At 46.4% G+C, this 14,605-nt stretch overlaps 1 protein-coding gene across 1 annotated transcript in view; it reads left to right on the top strand.

Annotated features, from left to right (window-relative positions):
- The window catches only part of LOC149429931 (uncharacterized), a 71,026-nt gene that overhangs the window by 24,596 nt on the left and 31,825 nt on the right, over positions 1-14,605 (top strand). Inside the window, exons 6-10 of the mRNA XM_089666366.1 lie at positions 8,543-8,660; positions 8,777-9,045; positions 9,135-9,350; positions 9,429-9,650; positions 9,805-9,940. Of these exons, the coding sequence (XP_089522492.1) occupies positions 8,543-8,660; positions 8,777-9,045; positions 9,135-9,350; positions 9,429-9,650; positions 9,805-9,940 (961 nt within the window). The remainder of the gene's footprint in view (positions 1-8,542; positions 8,661-8,776; positions 9,046-9,134; positions 9,351-9,428; positions 9,651-9,804; positions 9,941-14,605) is intronic.

Here is a 14,605-nt window from a genome sequence, read left to right as displayed (position 1 = left end):
TTCTGACCCCACCATCTGAATGTTGCAGCTGAAATCCAGACTCAGACAAGGCAACCTTTTTCCGATCTATTGTCCAGTTTTGGTGATCCTATGAATTGTAGCCTCTGTTTCCTGTTCTTAGTTGACAGGAGTGGCACCCGGTGTGGTCTCCTGCAGCAAGGTTGGACATGTTGTGCATTCAGAGATGGTATTCTGCATACCTTGGTTGTTACAAGTGTTTATTTTTTTAGTTACTGTTGCTTTTCTATCATCTGGAACCATTCTGCCCATTCTCCTCTGACACCAACAAGGCATTTTCCTCCACACAACTGGATATTTTCTCTTTTTCGGACCATTCTCTAAACCCTAGAGATGGTTGTGTGTGAAAATCCCAGCAGTTCAGCAGTTCTTGAAATACTCAGACCAGCCCGTCTGGCACCAACAACCATGCCACGTTCAAAGTCACTTAAATCCCTTTTCTTCCCCATTATGATGCTCGGTTTGAACTTCAGCAAGTCGCCTTCACCACGTCTACATGCCTAAATGCACTGAGTTGCTGCCATGTGATTGTCTGATTAACAATTTGTGTTACCAAGCAATTGAAGTGAACCCGGGGGGGGAAAAAAAAAAAAAAAAAAAGCCGGTGAGTTTATTTTAGGACAGCAGAGGCCCTGAAGAATAAAATGGTGGTCATTGTTAAGGTGTTTCTTGTACACACCTGTGTCACCTTGAAGCAGATCTTCACCCAAAAGATGTTCATTCTTTCTTCCGCTCCCCCTACCACCTCTCCAATATTTGGAATTTTTTGGGGGGGGGATGGGGTACCTGATTTTGTACCTACTCCCACCTCCCACTTCCGCTCCGAACACCTAGGTGTCCAGAGAGGAAGTTTGCCGCCACACACCGCAGCTTCTTGGGACATGTCACAGGTTCCAGGAGACTGCGGGACCATTCACATGGTTCAATGCAGCTCATACATGTGCAGCAGGCTTAAAAAAAAAAAAAAAAAAAAAAAAAAAACCCACAATGAGTCAGAGTTGGCTGACCATAGTTAAATTGCCAGCGCTTGGACCCAAAGACCGGCAAAGAGCAGGGTCAGCTGAGGACATTGCTGGATCCTGGGACAGGGAAGTCTGTTTTTTAAAAGTCAGGAGTTACAGTATTGCTGCCGACTTATAAATTTTTGTTAACAGAGTGAAGATCCTCTTTAATATCCAGGTTTATTTTCCCCACCATTTTTTATGTTGGGATGTTTTCTATAATGCTTAGTTACATTTTTGTTAACAGAGTGAAGATCCTCTTTACCATAGTGACATATTACTCTAAGGAGTAGATCAGAATTTATTTATTTATTTTTTTTTTAAACACACTATGGATTGCTTATAACCGTTATATTCACTGTTACAAGCAACCATTTCCATACTGTCACCAGTGTATTACAACATAATTATATCTGATATGATGGTGATCAGGGACACTGGCCAGTGACAGTATGTAAAAAAAATGTTTTGTTTTTTTTTAAAAAAAACATTTCTTTAATACAATTGTTTTTGGGGGGGGTACCTGATTTTTCACCTACTCCCGCTCCAAACACCTAGTTGTCCAGAGAGGAAGTTTGCCCCCCCCCCCATATTTCCCCTGCAGCTTCTTGGGACATGTCACAGGTCCCAGGAGACTGCAGGACCATTTACATGGCTCAATGCAGCTCATACATGTGCTGCACATGTACATGTGCAAAAAAAAAAAAAAAACCACAGTGAGTCAGAGTTGGCTGACCATAGTTAAGTTGCCAGCGCTTGGACCCAAAGACCGGCATAGAGCAGGGTCAGGTGGACATCGCTGGATCCTGGGACAGGCAAGTCTGTTTTTTAAAAGTCAGGACCTAAAGTATTGCTGCTGACTTGTAAATTTGTTAACAGAGTGAAAATACTCTTTACCATAGTGACATTATATTACTCTAGGGAGTAGTTCAGAATTTTTTTCTCTCTTCTTAAAAACAAAAAAAAAAACAAAAAACACCACTATGGATTGCTTATAACAGTTATATTAACTGTTACAAGCATCCATTTACATACTGTCACCAGTGGAGTACAACATAATCATATCTGCTATGATGGTGATCACGGACACTGGCCAGTGACCGTATGTAAAAAAAAAAAAAGTTAAAAAACAAAAACTACTTTATTACAATTTTTTTGTTTTGCAGACTGAGAGCAGTAGTGTTACCATACACAAACTCTGGGGAGGTGATCAGGATTTTTTTTTCCCACTAGGATTGCTTATAACAGTGATAATCACTGTTACAAGCAACCATTTTTTTATGAACGCATCTATTCAAACAGTGTGTACTGTTGTGATTGGCCTTGGCCAATCTCATGGTACAGATGGGCTGTGATTGCCCCTGTCTGTACCATGTGATCACCGTGACCAATAACAGAGAACACCACAAGAGTATATACAAATCACTATGAATGGAAGCCATTCATTGTGTACAATTACCATGTGATTAGTCACAATAATCTCATAGCAGCAGTCCAGTACATTGATCTGTCATCCTCTGTGGACACAGTGGGTGACAGATACCACTGCAGCATGGCCCAATCCCAGGAAAAAGGTATGTGATGTCCACCCAGGATGGCAGCACTCCCACTCAGCCATCATTTTACTATAGGTTATGTGAGCTGGGGATAGGCAGCATGGGGTAAGCAGTCTTTCAGGAACAGATACCAAATCCAGTGAGATTAGTGCCATTTACAAAGGACTATACAAAGTGCTGTACAGGGTTTACTCAAAATAAACAGGGCAAGAAAATATCAAAAATAAAAACCTAGCCATGTCCTGGCTCTCACTACACAGTAATGCAGGTCCTGATTGACCAAACCTACCACTTATCATCCACAGGTAGTTCATTTCCACCAACCTTTCAGCTCTCCACACAGGACTTGTCTGATTCCCAGGCCAAGAGCTCTGGCTACAGGTCCCAGGTGGATTTAATTGCCCATGGAGACAGCAGCAAACCCTGCACTGGACTTCATATCAGAGATCTCTAAAGGTATAGGTGAGGAACCTGGGAGATCTATAAACCCTGAACAGGACTTTCCAAGGGTTCCTTTGGGACCACAGTGGTTAAAAGCCTTTTCAGGTCATCAGTTTACAAATAATTATGAAGGGCCCAGAGTACAGTGGCCAGGAGGATATCATATAGAGCCCACCATACAAAGTGCAGTGGCCAGTGGTAGTATTAGAACCATGCCAGTCATATAGTCACTAGATATACAGTTGTGTTAAAAATACTAGCAGTCAGACATCACTAACCGGATCAATCACTGTTTTTGGTAGAAATGATATTCCTACATGACAAATAATTTCCTAGCAGGTGTAGTAGAGTAATAGAAATCCAACAGACCCAACAGTCATGACATGCATGCTGCTGATTCTGTGTCATTGAATCACTCATTGAAAGGGGCGTGTTCAAAATAATAGCAGTGTGGAGTTCTATTAGGGAGGTCATTCATTCTTTGAAAAACAGGTGGCAATTATTTGTAAAGAGAGGGCGCAGCGCTAAGAATAATGAAATTACCTCTGATACATAAAAATATAGCAAACAATTTAAGAATATGTGACTATCTTGTGCTAAAACACCGTGCCAAAAAAGTCCTTAGAAATAACAAAATGGTGATTCAAAACGTGCGTCTTCTGGTGATCAAAATTAATTGAATCATGCACTCACCAGATGCATAATTCAAATATGCATGTAGATAATAATATCCAGATATCCAAGCGAAGTCATCTTAAAGTCGGATATGGCATCTTAAGGTCACCATCTACGTTATGATCTGGTGTGCTCTCCTCCTCCTCTCCTGTTGCTCCTCCGGCTACAGCAGGTGAAATCAGTATTTGGGTATCAGGTCAGTTATGTAGTTCGGGGCGGCGTTGTGAATGGCTTTGTAGGTCACAGTTAGTAATTTGAATTTGATGCGTTGGGCAATCAGGAGCCAATGAAGGGATTGGCAGAGGGGGGAGGCAGATGTGGAGCGGTTGGTGAGGTGGATGAGTCTGGCCGCTGAGTTCAGGATAGACTGGAGTGGGGATAGCATGTGCTTGGGTAGGCCAGTGAGAAGGGAGTTGCAGGAGTCCAGGCGTGAGATGATGAGGGAGTGTTGTTTAGTAGTGTCTGGGGTGAGGAATGTACGTATCTTGGAGATGTTGCTGTGATCACTGTGATCAGTGATTATAGTTGCACTGTACTAATGACACTGACTGGGAAGGGGTTAACATCAAGGGGCAATCAAAGGGTTAAGTGCGTGCCTAGCAAGTGTTAATGTGTTTACTATGTGCTGCTTTGTACCACAGATCAATTTATTTTGTTTCCCTACTTAGTGGGACTGTGCAGCGGGAAATCTGACACTAACTGACACTCGCTAGGAACTAACTGCCACTGACATCACCAGTGACACTAATACAGTGATCAGTGATAATACTATACATGGTCACTGTACTAATGACACTGGCTGGGAAGGGGTTAACATCAAGGGGCAATCAAGGGGTTAAGTGCGTGCCTAGCAAGTGTTAATGTGTTTACTGTGTGCTGCTTTGTACCACAGATCGATTTATTTTGTTTTCCTACTTAGTGGGACTGTGCAGCGGGAAATCTGACACTAACTGACACTCGCTAGGAACTAACTGCCACTGACATCACCAGTGACACTAATACAGTGATCAGTGATAATACTATACACGGTCACTGTACTAATGATACTGGCTGGGAAGGGGTTATCATCTCAAGTAAACAACGGGGTTAAGTGTCTGCCTGTCTCTGCTATTGTGTGTATTATGCACTGATTTTTAATAAAAATCTCTTTGCTGCGTCTCCTTGCTTTGCAGGGCTAAGAAACAGAGAAATTGTTCCCTCTGCTCAGAGCTCTGTGTTGATTGCTAACACAGGGCCCCCGGGCTGTCATTGGACACAGCTGATCAGAAGGTCCTGGCCATGAATCATGGGCCGGGACCTGATGACAATCACAGATGGAGTCAGTGGGCGTGTGCGCATGCCATGTACCCAGAGGAGGCCAGCCATGTACAGGTTCTGCTATCTACAGAACATTGCAGGTGGGCGGTCCTTAAGTGGTTAAAAAAAAGCACACAGACCCCTCCAACAGTCTGATATGTATTTTGGAAGACCTCTGGTGCGTTTGGAGGGGTCTGTGTGCTTTTTTTTTTTTTTTTAAGAAGTCAGCAATTAAATGTCATTTGCCTAAACTGTCATTTTTTTTCCTTTGTAAATGTCAGTTTTACTGTAGCACATCCTAGAGCAAATTTAAGAAATATGCACCCCCACCCCAAAAATACATACCAGACCCTTAGAATGCAGTATATTATGGTTACAAAAATATTGTCCCAGGCAAATCTGTGCAAAAAAAATGGTTGGGATTGTGACTTTTGAATCTCCAGGATTTAGACTGAACCCACGGTCGCGGTGAACAAGGATCTCATGTAGCATGTGGCCGTGTTCACAGTATAAAACATTTCTTGGGGCTGCAGTCCCTTCACAAGTTTGTGATCTCACTGATATCCAGGAGCTGCCAACCCAGGAGGTCTCTATGGTAGCTACAGACACAAAGTTCTACAGGAGAAAAATAAATCCCACTTTTTATATTGGTGAAAGGTAAAATAAAGTCCCATTGAGGGTGCCAGTGGGAGAGAATCAATCCCATTGTTGGTGTCGGTGAGAACATAAGTGTACCCCCAGCCCGGCATTGGTGGTCAGTGGTGGTACTTACCTGATCCCACCCTCCCGCTGCCTCTCTGCTGATGTCGGAGTTCTACTTTCACTGTCAGAGAGGAGATGACGGCTCCCAACAGTCTGGTGTCATTGCAGTGCCTGATGATGGAACCCAGAGAGTGTTCCAGCCGTCATCACCTCACTGCTGCTCCCCACAGAGTCCTGGAACCTGAGGGATGAGGACACAATGGAAAAGTAGCAAACATACCAAGACTGTCCTGCAAATGTTTCTCGGGGCTGCAGTTCTTCTGAGCTCCACAAGATGGTGATCTCACTTCTACCCAGACAGGAAGTCTCTATGGAAGACAGGAAGTGATGTAAGGTATAGAAAGGAAGTTCTGGGTGAGAGGTGAGGTGGGAGGAAGTAGAGAGGAGACATTGGTGGAAGTGGCAGCAGAGGAGGTAATAAGATGTTATTTCCTATTTACACCCAGTAACCCCCCGTCATGTCTGTCTGTCCTCTTCCCCCATGGTCACGTCCGTCCTCTTCCTCCATGGTCACGTCCGTCCTCTTCCTCCATAGTCCTGTCCGTCCTCTTCCTCCATAGTCACGTCCGTCCTCTTCCTCCATATTCACGTCCGTCCTCTTCTTCCATAGTCAAGTCCGTCCTTTTCCTCCATAGTCAAGTCCGTCCTCTTCCTCCATAGTCACGTTTGTCCTCTTCCTCCATAGTCATGTTTGTCCTCTTCCTCCATAGTAACGTTTGTCCTCTCCCTCCATAGTCATGTTTGTCCTCTTCCTCTCTAGTTCCCTTGTCTCCTCCTCCCATGCCCGCCTCCAGGACTTCTCCAAGGTGTCACCCATCCTCTGGAACTCCCTGCCCCAACCCATCAGATTATCACCTACTCTCCTCTCCTTTAGGCGCACCCTGAAAACACATCTCTTCAGGGAAGCCTACCCCACCCCCTGCTAACTTGCCGACCTCCTCCACTCTTCCTACCACTCCATCCCCCACAGCTATCTCCTCCTGTACCACTATCCCATCCCTCCTAGATTGTAAGCTTGAAAGAGCAGGGCCCTCGATCCCCTCATGTTTTGCATTGTATTGGTATTGTTCTGTCACATGTTCTGTCTCCCATTGTAATGTACAGCGCAGAGCGAACTGTTGGTGCTTTATAAATACTGTATAATAATAATAATAATAGTCATGTCCGTCCTCTTCCTCCATAGTCACTGTGATGTCTTTTATCTCCAGCAGATGATGATACACACATATATAGTGTGGGAACCCAGATTAACCCCTTCAAGGTCAAAACGTTTACCTCCTTAGGGACATAGGGCTGAGACACTACACAAAGCCACGGATTTTTATTGTGCACCGTTACAACCTTCTAGCCGCCAGTGTCCTAACAACTGCTGACATCATTGGTTAATAAGGACGAGGTGCACAGCATCTTTGTTTGCCCCTCTCCACTGGGGTAGGATAGGAGGAAAGAAGTGAAAATGTCCCTCCATCCAGAGTCAACCAGAATCCTATGACATCACACTGACCTTACAGCTCCTCTTCCCAATGTCCCTCCATCCAGAGTCAGAGAATCCTATGATATCACACTGACCTCACAGCTCCTCCCCCCAATGTCCCTCCATCCAGAGTCAGAGAATCCTATGATATCACACTGACCTCACAGCTCCTCCCCCCAATGTCCCTCCATCCAGAGTCAGAGAATCCTATGACATCACACTGACCTCACAGCTCCTCCTCCCAATGTCCCTCCATCCAGAGTCAGAGAATCCTATGATATCACACTGACCTCACAGCTCCTCCCCCCAATGTCCCTCCATCCAGAGTCAGAGAATCCTATGATATCACACTGACCTCACAGCTCCTCCTCCCAATGTCCCTCCAACCGGAGTCAGAGAATTCTATGACATCACACTGACCTCACAGCTCCTCCTCCCAATGTCCCTCCAACCAGAGTCAGAGAATCCTATGACATCACACTGACCTCACAGCTCCTCCTCCCAATGTCCCTCCAGAGTCAGAGAATCCTATGGCATCACACTGACCTCACAGCTCCTGCTCCCAATGTCCCTCCAGAGTCAGAGAATCCTATGGCATCACACTGACCTCACAGCTCCTGCTCCCAATGTTCCTCCACCCAGAGCCTGCACATTCTATGACATCAAATGCAAAATGACCCTACATTACCCTCAGAGCGTTTCCTGCCAATATCCCTCAATCCAAAGTGGTCCCATTCAATAAGATCACAATAACCCTACAATGGACACCACACTTCTCTTCCCATTGTTCTTCCACCCATAGTCACTACACTAACGTCACATCTGCTTTTTCTAATATCCCTCCATCCAGAGTCAGAACATTGTATGATGCTCTTAGGATGTGGGTGGACCCTTAGCATCCTCATGTGCAAAGCAGGACTGATGGTCCTTTGTTGTATATAATGATGTCAGCAACAAGCTTGTAGCCTATATAGTGGGGGGTGAGGGACTTTATGCGTAAATTATACCTCAACCTGATGTTGGGCTTTAATAAAAATGGAGACCTGAGAGGTGAGGAGGATTCTGGGAATATCATCTCATTTTATTATTCATGTTCAAATCTAGAATTTCCCTCTGTGAAGTCTTGAGATCATCACATCGCCTCCACCTCCCTCCCTGATAGAAGAGAGAAAGAAGAAGAAGATTCTAGAAGTCACCAGAGAGATCACTGAGCTGCTGACAGGAGAGGTGAGCGGTGCCGGGAATTCTGGGACATTCTCCAGTAACAGACAAGGGATGTGTCTGGATGGTGACTGTATCATTGTGTGTGTCAGGTTCCTATAAGGTGTCAGGGTGTCACTGTCTATTTCTCCATGGAGGAGTGGGAGTATTTAGAAGGACACAAGGATCTCTACAAGGACGTCATGATGGACAATCAGCCGCCCCTCACATCACCGGGTAAGAGGAGACTTTATTGTAAAGGAGAGAGCAGTACGGAGGATCCACCTAGATCCCCCATCATCTGATAAACACATAGAAACAATGGATTCAGTCAGTGTGTGTGTTTCCTACAGATGGATCCAGTCATGGGAACCCACCAGAGAGATGTCCTCGTCCTCTGTATTCCCGGGATTCCACACATGTCAATATTAAAAAAGAGGTAAAAAAGGAGGATGAGGATGGTGTGATGGAGGGGTCAGAGTTTCTAAAACGACACAAAGATCTGTACCAGGACACCATGGTGGAGTCATCCAGCTACAGAAGTCCCCCAGAGAAATGTCCCCGTCCTCTGTGTTCCCAGGATTTCACACAGGATGGTCACACCATCCCTCACCATCATCAGGTAGATGAGGAACAATCACTGATAGTATCATTAGGATCTGTACATTATCTGCATTGTTACCATTGATGTCATTTTTATTTTATATTTAGGATGGAAACCTGAGAAATTCTAAAGTTGAGGTTAAAAAAGAGATAAAAGAAGAGGATGAGGTGATGGAGGAGTCAGAGTCTCAAAAAAGGCACACAGATCTCTACCCAGACAACATGGTTGAGTCATCCAGCTACAGAAACCCACCAGAGAGATGTCCCCGTCCTCTGTATTCCTGGGATTCCACACAGGAAGGTCACACCATCCCTCAACATCAGGTAGATGTTTGGCAATTATTGGTAGTTATTATTTATACACAGCATGTTAGTTACAATGGATGTTTATGATTTATTCAGAGTGGAAACCTCGGGGATTATAATATTATAGTTATAGAAGAGTATAAAGAGGAGGATGAGAAGTATGGAGTCATGGAGGAGCTTTTTGAAGGACACAAGGATCTCTACAAGGACAATATGATGGAGTCACCTAATAATAGAAACCCACCAGAGAGATGTCCCCGTCCTCTGTATTCCCAGGATTCCACACAGGAAGGTCACACCATCCCTCACCATCATCAGGTCGGTGGAGTTGAGGGTCTGGAACATAAAGTGATGGAACACTCTGACATGTGGAGACGATGTGTGGACTCTACAAGATGATATTTTCTATGTGATCTCACATCATAAATCCTTCTATATTACAGATGTTATTTCTGCCATTCTGTTGGTTTAGGGTGAAGATCTGATGAAGATGAAAGTTGAGGGTGAAGTAGAAGAGACGTATGTGAGGGATGATCAGCAATATACGGAGGAGGCTGGAATGACGAGGACATTCAAAGAGGAGGACACTCCTACAGAGATCAGCACAGGTGAGACACAATATATTCTTCTGTTATCTCTGCTTTGCACTGATTGGTCCAGAGTAGGGTGAGAGATGAGTGACATTATAGGTTGGTAATAGTCACCTCCTTGTACTGATGCCCATCCTGCACGATAGATCTTCTTTTCTCTCAGATAAACCCTCTTATCTGTGTTGCAGACAGTTGTGCTCAGACATGTGAAGCACCACCCCGAAGGAGCCACTGGTAAAAATGGGTTTTCTGATCTCTGCCTCCAACTTTTACAGGCCTCAGCCCCACTGACACACCAGGCTATTAGATAACAGAATAAAAACGGAAATTGGAAGTCACAGTCACATGATTGGAAAGCTCCCAATCGCAAGTGAGAATTGGGAGCTTTCAAGTCCCCGCACGCTCTCAGCCCAGAAAATTGTTTAAATAGAGCCACATATATGCGGCCTCTCAACATTAAACCCCACCCACTGAGAGGCCACATATATGCATACCGCTGGTGGGAAGTGGTTAACATTCTGTACCCCAGTTATCTTGCGTGAGACAAAAAAAAATGAGAGAAAGTGAACATATTCATTGTCAAGATGTTTGTTAGACAGATGTAAGCCAAAGCCTATTACCACTTCACAATTCAGCACTCTGAGCAGGTAACAGTGTGTCCTAATGGTGGCTGTTCTAGGCCTAGACTGGTCACGAAATTTAATTAGAGTCAAACAGCATAAACAACCACAAAGAAGGGATTGAAATTGAGCTAGAGAGGCAGTCTCTAAGATAGATTATTGCCGGCTAATGTTGAGGCCCTGTAGGTGACCGTTGGTGCACTAATGATGGTGGTTATATCCTGCAGGCAGTAATGATGTAGTACTGTTTTCCTTTCACTATACAATGCAAACACTCATTATCTACAGGGGTGTTTGGTGAACTGTAATAGAACAGCACCCTGAGATTGCAGTATAGGACAAAATAGAGGCGTCAACAGTAAGGATCTGATTATGAAGGGGGAGGGAATAATCAGTGTTCTTCTCTCAGCAGTTACATAGTTAGTCTGGCTGAAAAAAGACAAAAGTCCATCCAGTTCAACCATTAAAAAAAAAAAAGTTATAATCCTACACCCACAGTTAATCCAGAGGAAGGCAAAAAACCCAGCAAAGCACGATCCAATTTGCTCCTGCTGGGGAAAAAAAATTCCTTCCTGATCCCCCCCGAGAGGCAATCGGATATTCCCTGGATCAACTTTACCTATAAATGTTATATCCAGTTATATTCTGTGTATCCAAGAAAGAATCCAGGACTTTTTTAAAGCAATCCACTGAGCTTGGCAGAGCCAACTGAGGGAATCTATTCCACATTTTCACAGCTCTTACTGTGAAGAAACCTTTCCGTGTTTGGAGATTAAATTTCTTTTCCTCCAGACGTAAAGAACTCCCCCTTGTCCTCTGTGATGACCTCAGGGTGAATAGCTCTACACCGAGTTCACTATATGAACCACTGATGTATTTAGCAGTATGTCAGGTGTTAAGTGTAGGTGGGTCACCAACTCCTCCAGAGACACTGAAATCTTGCAGTGGAAGGGGTTCCCCCCTCATGAGCAGGTTCCTGAGGTGGTGGTGGTGATTCGAATAGGCCTGTTCCCAGGCTGGGTAGTTCCAACAGGTCTCTGCTTGGATCTCCATGGAGCCAAGAGTGCGGACCTTTCTCGGGCAAAGAATATAAAGCCCTCCTAGTTTCTTCTGCCACACAGAGGCCGAGGGGATTTGTAGTTTGGCAAGGCAGCATCTCATCAGTATGGCCGCTGTCTCGATCTACATCTCCCAGTGTTCCTGGGCAGTCTGCATTACAGTCGTTGAGCTTGGAATGATTTAATTCCACCCCTGCTGGCTGGAGGAGAAGACCGCAACAGCACAACTACTGCACTTTGGAAAATGGTCTTTAACTTGCCTGCAGTAGGTCATGTACCTGGCTCCAATGATTTACCATATCTTTCGCTCCATAAGACGCACTTTTTTCCCCCCAAAAAAGGGGGGAAAATGTCAGTGCGTCTTATGGAGCGAATATGGAGCGGCCGGTCCGGTATTTCCACCGCCGCCGTGTCAGAATACAGGGCCGGCCGCTCAGCTCTGCAGCGGGACCTTACCTGTTCCTCTATCCAGCGGCGCGCTGTCTTCCCGGCTTCTGTAGTGTGCGTGACAGCCGGGTGCCCAGTGCGCATGCGCAAGAAGCGGTGCGCTTTGTGAATGGTAAGGCGGCACCTGGAACACATGACAGGTCCCAGAAGCCGCCGGACCAATCACAGAGCGCAGCGTTTCTCGCTCATGTGCACTGGGCACCCGGCTGTCAAGCCAAGCGCCCACACTACAGAAGCCGGGAAGACAGCGCGCCGCTGGATAGAGGAACAGGTAAGGTCCCACTAACCAAAGAACAACTCCGCAGAAGTAAGAGCAGGTACCTGTCAAATTTAGGTACCCGCCCCCCCCCCCTCCCCAAAGGTCAGCAGTCATCTCCTGTACTATATCCGCAGTCTCTGGTCATCTCCTGTACTGTCCGCAGTCTCTGGTCATCTCCTGTACTGTCTGCAGTCTCTGGTCATCTCCTGTACTGTCCGCAGTCTCTGGTCATCTCCTGTGCTGTCTGCAGTCTCTGGTCATCTCCTGTACTGTCCGCAGTCTCTGGTCATCTCCTGTACTGTGTCCGCAGTCTCTGGTCATCTCCTGTACTGTCTGCAGTCTCTGGTCATCTCCTGTACTGTCTGCAGTCTCTGGTCATCTCCTGTACTGTCTGCAGTCTCTGGTCATCTCCTGTACTGTCCGCAGTCTCTGGTCATCTCCTGTGCTGTCTGCAGTCTCTGGTCATCTCCTGTACTGTCCGCAGTCCCTGGTCATCTCCTGTACTGTGTCCGCAGTCTCTGGTCATCTCCTGTACTATATCCGCAGTCTCTGGTCATCTCCTGTACTGTGTCCTCAGTCTCTGGTCATCTCCTGTACTGTGTCCACAGTCTCTGATCATCTCCTGTACTATGTCTACAGTCTCTGATCATCTCCTGTACTATGTCCACAGTCTATGGTCATCTCCTGTACTGTGTCCGCAGTCTCTGGTCATCTCCTGTAGTGTGTCCGCAGTCTCTGGTCATCTCCTGCACTGTGTCCGCAGTCTCTGACCATCTCCTGTACTATGTCCGCAGTCTCTGACCATCTCCTGTACTGTGTCCGCAGTCTCTGGTCATCTCCTGTACTGTCCGCAGTCTCTGGTCATCTCCTGTACTGTGTCCGCAGTCTCTGGTCATCTCCTGTACTGTGTCCGCAGTCTCTGGTCATCTCCTGTACTGTGTCCGCAGTCTCTGGTCATCTCCTGTACTGTGTCTGCAGTCTCTGGTCATCTCCTGTACTATGTCCGCAGTCTCTGGTCATCTCCTGTACTGTGTCCGCAGTCTCTGGTCATCTCCTGTACTGTGTCTGCAGTCTCTGGTCATCTCCTGTGTTGTGTCCGCAGTCTCTGGTCATCTTCTGTACTGTGTCCGCAGTCTCTGGTCATCTCCTGTACTGTGTCCGCAGTCTCTGGTCATCTCCTGTACTGTGTCCGCAGTCTCTGGTCATCTCCTGTACTGTGTCCGCAGTCTCTGGTCATCTCCTGTACTGTGTCTGCAGTCTCTGGTCATCTCCTGTACTGTGTCCGCAGTCTCTGGTCATCTCCTGTACTGTGTCCGCAGTCTCTGGTCATCTCCTGTACTGTCCGCAGTCTCTGGTCATCTCTTGTACTATGTCTGCAGTCTCTGGTCATCTCCTGTACTATGTCTGCAGTCTCTGGTCATCTCCTGTACTGTGTCCGCAGTCTCTGGTCATCCCCTGTACTGTGTCCGCAGTCTCCTGTCATCTCCTGTACTGTTTCCGCAGTCTCCTGTCATCTCCTGTACTGTGTCCGCAGTCTCTGGTCATCTCCTGTACTGTCCGCAGTCTCTGGTCATCTCCTGTACTGTGTCTGCAGTCTCTGGTCATCTCCTGTACTGTGTCCGCAGTCTCTGGTCATCTCCTGTGTTGTGTCTGCAGTCTCTGGTCATCTCCTGTACTGTGTCCGCAGTCTCTGGTCATCTCCTGTACTGTGTCCGCAGTCTCCTGTCATCTCCTGTACTGTTTCCGCAGTCTCTGGTCATCTCCTGTACTGTGTCCGCAGTCTCTGGTCATCTCCTGTGTTGTGTACGCAGTCTCTGGTCATCTCCTGTACTGTCCGCAGTCTCTGGTCATCCCCTGTACTGTCCGCAGTCTCTGGTCATCTCCTGTACTATGTCTGCAGTCTCTGGTCATCTCCTGTACTGTGTCCGCAGTCTCTGGTCATCCCCTGTACTGTCCGCAGTCTCTGGTCATCTCCTGTACTATGTCTGCAGTCTCCTGTCATCTCCTGTACTGTTTCCGCAGTCTCTGGTCATCTCCTGTACTGTGTCCGCAGTCTCTGGTCATCTCCTTTGTTGTGTCCGCAGTCTCTGGTCATCTCCTGTACTGTTTCCGCAGTCTCTGGTCATCTCCTGTACTGTGTCCGCAGTCTCTGGTCATCTCCTGTACTGTGTCCGCAGTCTCTGGTCATCTCCTGTATTGTGCTGCAGTCTCTGGTCATCTCCTGTGTTGTGTCCGCAGTCTCTGGTCATCTCCTGTACTGTTTCCGCAGTCTCTGGTCATCTCCTGTACTGTGTCCGCA

This window comes from Staurois parvus, unplaced genomic scaffold (assembly GCF_062004578.1).
Source record: "Staurois parvus isolate SC_StPar_1 unplaced genomic scaffold, SC_StPar_1.0 ptg002686l, whole genome shotgun sequence".
Taxonomy (NCBI): domain Eukaryota; kingdom Metazoa; phylum Chordata; class Amphibia; order Anura; family Ranidae; genus Staurois; species Staurois parvus.
The sequence above is the reverse complement of the archived record's forward strand: the minus strand, read 5'-3'. Positions and strand labels throughout refer to the sequence as shown.